The following is a 13,038-nucleotide window of genomic DNA, read 5'->3' as shown; positions in this document are numbered from 1 at the left end:
ACTCTCTTTGGCGCTTGGTAGAAAAATAAATCAGACTTTCAATACCATAAGGGGGCAGGGGGTGTTTGGTGTGGAGTATCTGTGCACGGGGCAGCGAGGTACTGACAGAGCACAGACACAGGATGGTGTAACAGGATCCAATCCTGCCCCTCCTGAAGCTGGGAGTACCAGCAGAAAGGCCCAGCAGGAACCCTCCACACCACTGGTCTCCTACCTCAGTCAAACACTGCTTTGAGGTCTCAGGTGGCCAACATAAAGGTGAGCAAAGCCAGATACTAAGAAAGACTAAAATCCTGTTTAACCCTTTTGGAAGCACTGATATGTCTGGACTTATGAACAGCCTGCCTCCTGCTGCAGATGAAGCCTGTGCTGTGCTTTTTTGTTTGTTGGAGTAGGATTATCAAAACTTGTGCAGCAAGGTGGAGACAGAAGTAAGATACCTTAGAGAAAAGTACAAAGCGGACTATGCTGCTTCATTTTGTCTGTGAGTTTTTGTACACTCTAAGGGAACATGCTTAATGAACAATTTAAATAATAAAATTCCCATTTTTCTACCACTTCACAGCACCAAGGTCTCTTTACAAAGAGGAATACACCTTTCTTTTAGATGTCCCCGAGGGATGAAAGGCACACAGCACCATAAAGACCTTTCTGAAATTTAAGCTATAATACAAAGCAAAGTGCCAATCTTTCCACACTTAAACAGTTAAGAAATCACTGTTCTTCAGTGTTACAGGAAAGCCTCTGCTCCTGCTAAGTTCTGGAAAGAATTCACACTTCAGAAGGATTAACAGGGGTATGAGGCAAGGCAAACAAAAGGTTACTAAATTGCCTCCTCTGATGTGATGGCTGAGGCCAAAGTTTGTTTCTTACTTCACTTTCCCCTTCCAGCTAACAAGCTTAATTTACTAACTGTGCCAAGAGAAAGAACTGTTGCTCTATTAATGAATTTCCAAAAAATGCATGAAAAAATGTTTCTCAGCTTCCCTGGCAGTCACTGTGTAGACTGTGCAGCTAGTGAATCAGACTTCACCAATTTTTTTGCCAAATATTTTACACAACATTTTTTTACAGTGGATATTAGATGGCATAATTCTTAAAGCTGGTAATTGGTTGTTTTTTTCCTCAGCCCCTTCCCTGAAATTAATAATGGATGTGGGTTTTGGCAGGGACTGGGTACATACTAAGAAGAAACCATGAGTGTGAATGCTTTGAAGTAGTACAGGGAGTACTTTCTTGTCAATTACAAACTTGACGAAAATTTTAAGTACTCCTACATAGTGTCTGAAATGTTCTCGAAAAGGAAAAAAATTGTTCTCCTCTTCTGGCAGTTCCAAAAGTGTAAAACCAAGATGGTAATTCCTTACCAAAAAGAATAAAATGCAAACATGCACTTGAAAAACTCAGGTTATTTGCCATCTAAAACTTTTACTGACAGAGTACATTGATGAAAGAACTTAAAACACTTGTGCAGTGTAAAAGTGACAATGGTTAAAACAAATCAGTGCCAAATCTGCTTCCACAACTGCCAAGATAAGGTCTGTAAAACAGATACTCAATCTGAAAGGAGCTCTTTCCATAACTGCTACAATCAGTATTACAGAAACATGAAAATTAGTTTCACTTGTACTTTCATTAGTCTAACATCATGTATTTTCTACAAAAATACTGCCACCATGAGTCAGGTCAGACATAAATCCCACTCAGCTTCTCACACTCTGAATTTACTCACTTAATATGGCTACATATCATGAACTTTCAAACTGCTGCACAAAGCAAGAGGTTTCTAAGTGCTTAGTGAGAGACTATTAATTTCAATAAAATCTGAATAGTTAAAGGGAGGCTTATTTGAGAGAAACAACATTTGTGACATTTTCAATTATTGGCTGAACATCTTAGAAGAATATTACAGGGCTTTGCTAATGTCTGATTTTAGCTAACTAGCACATTACAGAATAAACAGGTAGGCAGCCACAATTCCACCTTCAAAACATTACTCAGATTATAACCTGTCATTTGGAGATGCTACAACTGCCATAAGTATTTAGCAGCTTCTTAATATCGTTTTAATGCACTGAACAGAAGCTACAAGAATTCTGGTATTCAATGTCCCCCAGGTTTGAATACTGAATACAAGCCAGAAAGTCACATACAATTTTTAACCTGACTTTGCATGGCAAGTGTGTATCAGAAAGGGTTCACTGCTAGACAAAGCTTGTGCTAAATTCCAGTTCTAGTCACTTTCTCAGTCAAGCACAAGCTCAGAAGCCAGAACAAAGACATAACAACTTCTGCTGATCAAGCTTAACAGCTACAATAACACCTGTGCTCGGAGAAAGGAGAGAACAACCAGTGAGCCCTACGAACTGCATGTAGGGCTTCAATTAAAATACTCCATTCCACAACCACCTAAGTTAGTTGTATCTACTTCTTTGACAGCTGAGACCGTGAAAAGAGACATTGTTAAATGCAATAAAATACAGACACTTCGAGGCAAGAAACAGAGAAAACAAGAAAGGTAGAGGACTAAGGCCACGTCCAAAAGTTAATCCCATTTGCCCAAGGGGAGGAAAGCATATGAGGACCCAAGTGATCTAAAGCTACTAGTGGTTCTGAAAAGCAACAGCCATTCTCAGCATGCAGTATCCCCTGACTCTATTTTCCATTTTTTCCTGCATTATTTTAGAAGTCAAAACCAGGCAATGTAAGGGTGTGAACAAATACACCTTTACAAAAATACACCAGACTAAAACAAAACCCCACTATATAACAGGACTGTAATTATTTCAGTAAAAATAACTCCCTATCATATGTAGAGAACTCAGGGTGGGGTGACAATTGGAAAGGTCCAGAAGGGTGGCACAAAACACCCCATGCTCACCTCTATCTCTCGGAGTTTGGCACGCTTTTCTTCACTCATTTCTGAATATTTGACTGATGACTTGGATTCGGGCATTTCCTCTTTAATAGGATTGGAATACATGTGTTGTTCTTCTGACTTAGAACTCTGAGTGTCTTCTTCATCTTCACTTTCTTCTTCTTGACTTTACAGAAAACATACAGAACTAACTAAGACGTAACAGGTATTTTAAGTATATATGAAATATACTACTTCTCCTACTTAGTTTCTATGATTAGTTACTAGTTCTGAAATATATTAAGTTAGATTATGTAAAAGTCTGCAGCTACAAATTAGTCTCTATCTGGGAGACAGATAACTTTCTCATTTAATAAATTGTTGTTATTTTTTATTACTCACACAATTTATACTTTTCACAGAAACAGAGTGCAGAAGAATTCATGAAATTTACAGTCATCAAATACAACTCTACCTCAGCTACTGAACAAACCCATTCCCTCAGGAGAATCTCAAACTGCTGTAATGGAGCTTTTCAGGTATATTAAGTTTAATGGAAGAACAAAATTTACCACATTTGCTTTTGGGAGATAAACCTGAGAGATGGCAGATACCCAAAATTATATTCCCAGGCTGGCCACTAGAGTGCTGCAGGACTCCATGCAATGCAGGAAGTATTTACAGCATTAACTAACAGATGTTCTCAAAGACAACTCAAAACCAACTTCTGCTGGCATGGAGCCTACCAGCATCCAACAAAACACCTCAGAACATGACTCACTGTGCTTGTCTCAGAAGTAAAAGGCAGAGATTTAGATATATTCATATACACCTGATAGCAAGATATCCATACTACTACCTTAGTTCTTACTATTTGATGTTAAATTCTCAAATCAGCGTACAACTCTACCAAAAGGTGTAATTTGTCATGTTAGAAAAAAATCATGGGGACTGAAAGCATGCTGCACTAAAATCCTGACTTTTCTCCATTTTCTTATTTTCCTACTTTCAAAACTTCATTTTTGTTCTACTCATGTAATAGATATCTATCTTATAAGGAGTTCCAAAGACACTCAACCTTAGATACATAAAATAAGTATGTTTTCATCAGCATGAAAAAGTATTTACTTTTGAATTTCTTCCTCCTCAGATTCTTCATGTTGGTCAAAAAGCTCCCACTTAGAAGTAGTAACAGCTAGAAGAGATAGCAGGATAATTTTAACAACAAAAAAAGCTACCACTTGATCTGAAAATTAGTATTTGTAATATAATTATAATAAGATGTATAGTATATAAGATATAATAAGAAGTACAATGTGGTAAAACTTACCAGCATCTAGCACTTAATACAGACTTTCTATTTCACAGAAATATTCAAACCAGCCCATTATCAGAATATTTACTATTCACCGAGCTATTCGCTCACATTGTGTATCACATTTCAGTAAATCCTTCAAAAGCAGGCAAGTATTTGTCCGTTTATAAAACATTATCTTCAAACCAAGATTTTAAAAGACTGCCAACTACTAACACTTTTTTTTTTGTTTTCAGTATTTATTCTTAATGAATCATTAAGAATATTCCAATCATTAAGAATTTATTCTTAATGAATGGAAATTACTTTTAAAGGTTGATAGGTTATTGAAGTAGAATAACTGCAACAGAATACAGTATTTTCCTTTTTGGTTTAAAATTCAGTGAACAAGTTACAACAGAAAATCCCACTATGTTACAACATGAATTCCATTAGCATTTCAGCACAGATCAGCTGAAAATAATCATTGCATAAGTGACATTATGGTTTCAGTTTACTTCAGAAAAGATACTTTCAAAACTAACCTTGGGCTTCCAGTTCCGATTCATCCACTGCTTCCCACTTCGAAGGGGCAACTTTAAATATAGGCTCATTCTTTTTTGAATCTTCAGTTGTATCCACTGGTGGAGAAAGAGACACAGAAAAATAACTTACAAAGCTCTTTAGAAGTTGAAACGGAAAAGTACTACGATAACAATCAGAATTAAATAATGAAACAGATGATACAATGTTAATATCTGCAAAGAAAGAAACCAGGTTTTACATCCCAACATGTATAACATCAGAAGACACCTCCTGTGCTTCTGAAGCAATTGCTACCTAAAAGCAGTAGAGCAAATTGAAATTAATCAACTCAACATTTTACAAAGCTACATGCCAGATCAGTTCTAGGCTGTATTTCTAAAAACTCCACAGGAAAAAAAAGATCAAGGATTGAAGATTCAATTTGAAAGTTGAAACAATTCATACAAGGAACTCCATCAAGATCATCATCCAGTGATTTAATTGGGACTCCATCCAGATCATCAATAGGAGCAGCATCAATAGGAATTCCATCCACATCTTCTAGTGGAGCACCATCGAGCTCTTCCTCAATGGGAGCACCATCAAGATCATCCGGTACTTCCTGAAAGCAAATAATATGTAATTATTTCAAGTACAAATTTACATTGCTTTTCTTTACTTCTCCAATTATTAAATAATTTCTTTTTGAAGAAGCACTTTTATAAATATCAAAGCCTCAAAAATATCTACTTCAACAATTTTTGCTAACAAGTACAGTTGCTTATTCTAGAGTAAATAACACAACAATATCTTCCTATAAAAAACTATAGGCAAGAACTTAGAATTTGTCCACAATGTACTGAAAGGAGGTCAATAGGCTTTCCAATACCTATATGCAAAAGAAGAGCTATTAAATTGAGGTATAGCTCAAAATCAGCCAATTAGAGTCAGATAAATCACACTTACTTGATATGAAAGTTTCCCCAAGACCAGCAAAATGAACAACTGACAAAAATGGCCTATTTAGCAGGAACACCAATTTAAGGAACACACAAATTATAAATACAGCTGTGTATTCTAACTTGTTAGGTACAGGCACTGTCCTTCATACGTGTGTGTTCACCCTGCTCTTCCATTCAGAGGAATCAGCTGCCCTTCCAATTATACTACAGGCCTCCTTCCCACTGCTCTGGAAGGCATCTTTCCACACAGTTCCAACACCTGAAACTCCACTCAGAATTCAGAGAGAGATATTACAGAGTATTTCCAACACAAAGGAAAATACCTGTCATTCTGCACTAGTCTTTGCTCTGAAACACTTTCACAATATAACTCCACCACAGCACTCATAGACAGATTAAACAGTATTTGCTTTTGAAAATACGTTACACCTCTGTTTAGGAGCAAGGACTTGAAGGAAAGACAGGTTTATTCACCCTAAAAGAGCAAAATAATCCTTGCCAGCCCTATTTTATATTAACACACTTTTTCCCATCTGCTAGCATAGATCCTGAGGCCACTTACCTCTGTTTCTTTATCTTCCATGATATTTACAAGTCCCAAGAAAATATTCTGTAGTTTGATCAGAAATGGTTCTGGATAGATTGCCCAGTCCTCCCATGCTCGGAAGCATGTCATCACTCGTTGCTAGAAGCAAGAGGAAAGAAAAAAAGCTAAAACATTTGTATTCAAGAAATTTATTTCTTCGACGGGAAATAGACCACAGAGAACTACTACTGTAGACAACTATTCCTAAGTAGTTCCACACTGAAGTATATTGCAATGATACCATGCTGGGCAAGACTAGTAATTTTACAAAAATACATATATAGGAACTACATTTTAAGAAATCTCACTTGGGTTTCATTTTCCTTTTAAATTCCTATTACATTATCCATTTTGGCTGTTGCCAATTCCATCCTGATAGTAAATTTCATTCTGCCCCAATGTTTGAAGCAGGTGCCTCCACCAAATGTAAGAGAAAATATCTTTTTGTAAAATAAAATAACTAAAATCAACATTGGCTTATACATATTATTGAACTGAAGTTGTGTTCCTACTTCCATTTTGTTCAGCCTGGAGAAGAGAAGGCTCTGGGGAGACTTTAGAGCCCCTTCCAGCATCCACAGGGGCTAAAAGAAAGCTGGAGAAGGACCTCTTACAAATGCAGGTAGTGACAGGACAAGGGGGGGAATGGCTTTAAACAGAAAAGAGGGTTGGATTAGATTAGCTGTTATCAAGAAATTCTTCAGTGTGAAGGTGCTGAGGCACTGGCACAGGTTGCTCAGAGAAGTTATGGATGCCCCACCCCTGGAAGTGTTCAAGGCGAGGCCGGATGGAGATCTGAGCAACCTGGTTTAGTGAAATGTGTCTCTGACCACGGCAGCAGGTTGGAACAAGATGATCTTTAGAAAGTTCCTTCCAACCCAAATAATTTTATGATTTTTCTTCTTAAAAAGCATATTTGAAAAGATGTGTTTCAGTTCAAGTTTGACACTCTAAATGTAACTGAAGATGCGGATATACTAAAAAAAACTGCCTCTCTTTATCATATAATTTAACAAAGGTTTAAAATAGCAGATAACTAAAGCTGATTCTCAATCTAGAGCAATTGAGAGCAGAGGGATTGAGGACAACCAGGATGAAGACCTTAATACAGAAAAACTAACTACACTGTAAGCTTTGTATTTAAAGCTTCTGACTGAAAAACAAAAAGAAAAAAGAAGCGCAGGGGCAGCATAGAAACAGAAGGAACAGCGTCAAGCATGAGAAGCAGAGAGCATTTAACCTCAAAAATCACTCTCAATTACCCATGGTCAGACTGCTTATCAGAACTCTAAAATAAAGCCTGACACAAAAAATGTTTAAAAGTAACTTTGTGCTGTTCTGCCCAGGAGTTTCTTTCCACTCTGAGCACTTCCACACAAGTTTACTTCTGAATTTGAAATACAGCTGGCCCAAAAACAGTAAGAAAGCTAGAAGGCCTTGTCTGCAACTCAAGTGATAGATATCCTCTCAACTCCACAACTGTAAATCTACTGGTACACTTCAGCTGGCAGATGCTCATTTCCTTCCTTAATTTCAAGGCTATCTTTGCAAAAGAGAAAACCTTTTAAAAGTATTCTTTTTAAAGCCTAATTAGGGACCTTGATGTCTAAGCCACCTATCATAGTATGCAATCTCTTGGGCAGGAATATCTATTTATATGACTTCTATGTCATGTAAATAACAATGAAATACATACCTTGAAATTTTCAGACTGTAAATGGCCTTGTATTGTACGGTAAGTAGCATTGAGATCAGAGAATATCTGACATAATTTTGTTTCAAAACTAGAATTAAACATATACATTTCTTTAGTTAAACTTCGTAATATGTTTTCTGGACATACATAATTCATGAAAATACCTGGGACACAGGACTCAAAAGCACAAGGTTCTGATCCTTACAGTAGCCATGAACTGAACTATAAAGCAAATATGATTACTATATATTAAATCACCTTGGACAACAACAGAACTGTGAAGGGAGATCTTCACATCTGCTGCAGTCTCTTTATACACCCTGGAAAGATTGGAGGACAATAAAAGGAGTTTTACAACCTTAAATAGAATGAAAGAATTGTCTCAAAATTCAATCTGAAATTTTAAAAAATTCTTAGTTATGGTTGTATTCTAATTTATTCAGTGAGGCCCTCAATGAAAGCACAGTGAGCAACAGCTGCCCAGCTTCCCTTGAGCTTCTAACAATGTGCAAAAAATAAACCAGCACAACACAGACACATTGCAACAAGAAACATCAATTGCAATCACTAGAGTTTTGTAACATGCTGAATATTTCCCACCATGCTGTCGTAACATTAGAGACACTCCAGGAACTAGACACAAACATTTAATATGACACAGATACTGTCCCTTGGACATTCTTCCTAAATTCTGCTCACACCTTAGAAATAAAGTACATAATATCCCCTTATACCTTGTCCAAAGTTTATGGAAAGTTAACCCTCCCACATTTTAATAAAAATAAATCTGTTTCAGAAATTTACTTCTTTGCTTGAACTATTTGCTGTACCATATCTTGAATATTATCCACAGGCTCTTTCTGTCAAAAGGCACCTGAAGTATTCTCACCTTTGGTCCCTTGCATAGGGCACATACATTTTTTGCATTACCAACATGCTACATTTTCATGCAAACAGATATAAATACCATCAGTCTGTAATAGCAGTAGCACAGAGAAGTGCAAATTTCTCTACAACCACATTTATCCAGAGATGTACATACAGAGATGAATACAAGAAGGATTTTTTTAACTACCAATCACCTAAAATATTATACTTACAATTTTCTGTAGTAGGAAGCATTGGCAACTTTAGCTGAAGAGTTGTATAACACATCTGACACAAGATACAATCTTGCAATCTACAATAAAAAATGGTCAAATGAAGATGACTCCAATTTAAATTATCCTGAAAATAAAGGCATTTTCACACAAAGAATACAAGATAGTTTAAACTGTCTGGAAGTACCTAATTAGAATTAAGTGTAGCACAGCTATATTATTAATAAACATGCTAAGACACAATTAGCCCCCTCTTATGCTATAGGGAACTAACTACTGTAACATATTCCCACAGCATTACAAAGGAGAATCATGGCATTCCAGTTTAAATTGCCTCATCTGATCAGATCATTTCAATCTTTTCAATTTCACAGTAAGGCAGAACATTATTTACAAGCAACTCCAGAAAGAATAAAAATATGTAACAAAATTCCACAAGAAGAGATCATACTTAAATTCAAGTCCACGTTTTAGTACAAAGCCTCAATACTATCTGAAACTTATGAAATAATGCTTGTAAATTACATGCACGTGCTAAGTGAGCTCCTCCCCCAAGATACAAGGTTATTGAAAATCTCCCCACCTTCTTAGGAAGAGGAGTCTTGAGAATGGACAATGACTCTGTAATGCAGTCCACAATTTCTTCAGCAGCTTCCGCATTATTTAGACAGAAAACCATTGCGTCACCAATATCGTTCTTCCGAGGTGTTAATCCACGCAGAATTTCCTCTAGTTTGTCCCTCTGTCTGAAATACCAGGAATTTTAATACTGTCAATATAAACTACTTTTGTACTAAAGTATTTTTGGGCCTTTACATTTAATGGTTTTTTGGTTTTCCATCTTTAGAAGAAAAGCCGTTTTCACTATTTTTATATTCTTTTGCCTGAGTTCTTTCAGTGGTTCATGAATTTTTGTGTCCATATTACATAAAGTGCAAAAAATTCTCACTCAAGTCTTGATTACATACAGAAATCAAGGAAAAATAGCTGAGAAATACCTAATTAAGCACATCAGTATCTCTAATAAAATAATTATCTTTCTGGATTTAGCTTAGGCCTAAACCAAATGGATAAATCTAAAGCATGCAAGTCTTTTCTGCTACAGAATAAGAAACACTAAATTCAGAAAACTAGTAAATAAACAACTACTTCACATTTTCCCTGACCTCCATATGCAGAGAACATGTTTAAAAGAATCTCTTTTTGAGCCTTTCCAAAAGAAGGTATGAGAAACAAACTGTGTATTAAAATGTACAGAAGCATGACTGGTATAGTAACTATGGAGAGAAGAATAAAACAAGAAAAGGATTCCACACATTTTGGAAAATTGCTAGGAACACATTGGTAACAACAGCAGCAAAGTTAAGAAAAGGAGGTCTCCATTTCCACTAGCACAGCCATCTCCAGCACAGTGACAATTCACAGCAAAGAACTCTGATATCTCTCTCTTCCTGTTTATTAACAGCTGCTCCCAATTTTAATTTCTGATGAACAGCATCAGTAAAGTTTAAGATTACAGCAACTATTTAGCTCATGAGGTCATAATGATGTTGAGAAAAGTGCTACATATCGTCACCTACAGACAGCAATAGAAAATGGGGAAGAACACTCAGCTTCCCAATCCCTTTCAAATTAAAGGTTAGTAACAGTTGGAATGAAAGGTTCAGTGATGACAAATCTAACCAAATCCAGAACACATCAACAAGTATGATCAGAAGCACTGAGGTGAAGAAACACTTACTCTGACATATACAGAATACTATGACAAGCACGACAACTTACGGGATGACACATTAAAAATGACACATTAAAACTATAGAAACACAATGGGTAAACCCAGGCAGACTAGCTATCAGAGCAGCACCATAAATCACAGGTAGTACATACTCTTCCTTAAGTGCGCCCTTCTTGTTCGGTTCCTCCACAAATGCCTCCGTTTCTTGCTCTTCTGACATCCCATGCAAGTATGGATTCAATGGTGGTGGCCTCCAAAAGGATCCATTTTTGAACATACGGAAATCTTCTGTCCTCCACTTGGTTGGAGCATCCCCCTACGAAAAAAAAGCGTAAGTATTTTTACTTTGGTGTTATCTTACTTCACTATGCCTGAAGCTATGAATTATCACTAAAATTCTACTTGCCTGAAGAATTGAATAAAGCTTCCATCTATAATACACATGGGCTGGAGTCTGGTTTTCAAATAAAAACCTAAACCAAAGAAGAAAGAAAAGACACAAAGCATTTTACAAATTTTGAACTGACACAAATTCAAAGAAAGCAATAAAAAATCCCAAAACCAAACCCTGTTCAGAATTCCACCTCAGCTGCAGAGTGAACACAAGGAGCTGAAATCATGCACACCCACAGCACAGCCACGCAGAACATGTGCAACTGCTCCACACACACACATGCAATCTGCAGAGAGCAGAACTCCCCAAAGGCACAGCACTGCTCAGAAGTTAAAAGTAGAACAGAGTGAGAAAGAACAACTGTGCAACCTCACAGCAAAGCAGAAGAATCAGTGCAGAGTCACTACAGGAGCCACTGCAACCTCAGCACAAGTGATGCAGGAGCTTGCATTTACACAGTGAGGTGACTCATCAAATACTGAATGACCTCAAGTTTTCCACCAGTAAATTGTCTGTCACAACACTGGCAACATCAGATGGAGGATATGGGGGACAAGCAGCCCATTTTTAATGGCCAGGATATTTTGACCTGCATATTTTCTCACCTTGTATATAAAAATCATAATGAAGCACTTCAAATTTACTGCAAATAAAACACTGCTAAAAGGTCATTTAGCACTTCCCTGAAAACCTTTTCAGAGACTGCATTTCACAAGAAATTTGGAAATTGATACTTTTTTATTCTATTAATGACAAGTGCTGGAAATTCTCAAAACTTCCCTATGTCAGCTGAAGTTTTAATTCTATTTGCACTGATATAGAAGAAAAATTCCTCCCAGCTCTTGCTAAAGGTTAGAAATTAGGCTCCGGGAAGAGTGGACTTTACACTGAGTTTGTCTGTTTGGAGAAGGGGGGAGGATTTTTTTCTTTTTTCAAAATGTATGCTACTGCTTCCACTGATGACTGTGAATCCCTCAGAAAAGTATGTTTAAATATTATTTATTTAAATATTTAGGAAAGTATTACATAGTGTGTGTGTGTACTATTTTACTTACTTATATGTACACATTAGTAACAGCTGGAATAAAAATGCATTCTTCTTTATAAAAGGATAATACAGTCATTGGTGCAATTTGTAAAGTTTAAATCTGCACATAAAGATAAATACAGCAAAAGCCGGTCTTATTAGTATTTCAAGAATACAAAATATTAACATCAGTGAAAACAGCTTGGTGTTAGTTCCAAGTGAAGCACTGTAATAAGCACCTGAACATTGGGTTGTTGATTTCTCGGTTCATGATCATGGCTTCGAACATGGGCCCTTCCCGAACCACAAACTCTATCATTCGATGTATCAAAGCGAGCAAATTCCTACAACAACAACACAGTTAAAGAAAAATTGATTCAGACCTAACACTATATAAAACTACACTCCACCTAAGATACTACAACTGTGCAGGAGATTATTTTGCTGTATTGTTAAGAAATCTGCATAAAAGATAAGGTAACATGGAACATATTATAGCTTTGCATCACAGACACTGGCATTCTAAAAATCAAACCATGCCTAGCAGTGGTGGAGTAAGAATTTAAGAGACCTCCTTCCTGATTTTCCACGGCTTAGCCTACAACCATGTCTTGCTTAGCAGAAGCCTGATACACAAATAGGGGCACCTGAACACCAAAGTACAATTAACTATCAAAAACTAAGCCCTCATCTACATTGTCTAGAAATAAGACTGAAGTGTTAGCTGAAGTTCTACAGGGGAACAAGTGGCTGAATATTATGCCCAAAATAGCACACACATATTCAAGAGAATCTGCATTCAGCTTTCGAACTATTCAAGTATGAAAGGAAAAGCAAATAGCCTTCTTGATGCCAAACAGGG

The 13,038-nt window shown here is 36.7% G+C and overlaps 1 protein-coding gene across 7 annotated transcripts in view; it reads right to left on the bottom strand.

Annotated features, from left to right (window-relative positions):
- The window catches only part of U2SURP (U2 snRNP associated SURP domain containing), a 51,395-nt gene that overhangs the window by 10,331 nt on the left and 28,026 nt on the right, over positions 1-13,038 (bottom strand). For all 7 annotated transcript variants that reach the window (XM_082287746.1, XM_082287747.1, XM_082287748.1 and 4 more), the window contains 11 exons: positions 12,416-12,520; positions 11,162-11,228; positions 10,908-11,071; positions 9,604-9,766; positions 9,021-9,100; positions 7,921-8,008; positions 6,201-6,323; positions 5,142-5,298; positions 4,697-4,792; positions 3,986-4,052; positions 2,882-3,044 (listed from right to left, as the gene is read on the bottom strand). In XM_082287746.1, the coding sequence (XP_082143872.1) occupies positions 2,882-3,044; positions 3,986-4,052; positions 4,697-4,792; positions 5,142-5,298; positions 6,201-6,323; positions 7,921-8,008; positions 9,021-9,100; positions 9,604-9,766; positions 10,908-11,071; positions 11,162-11,228; positions 12,416-12,520 (1,273 nt within the window). The remainder of the gene's footprint in view (positions 1-2,881; positions 3,045-3,985; positions 4,053-4,696; positions 4,793-5,141; positions 5,299-6,200; positions 6,324-7,920; positions 8,009-9,020; positions 9,101-9,603; positions 9,767-10,907; positions 11,072-11,161; positions 11,229-12,415; positions 12,521-13,038) is intronic.

Source organism: Coloeus monedula (genome assembly GCF_965178545.1).
Source record: "Coloeus monedula genome assembly, chromosome: 10".
NCBI classification, from domain to species: domain Eukaryota; kingdom Metazoa; phylum Chordata; class Aves; order Passeriformes; family Corvidae; genus Coloeus; species Coloeus monedula.
Note: the sequence above shows the minus strand (reverse complement) of the source record. Positions and strands in the feature narration are given on the sequence as shown.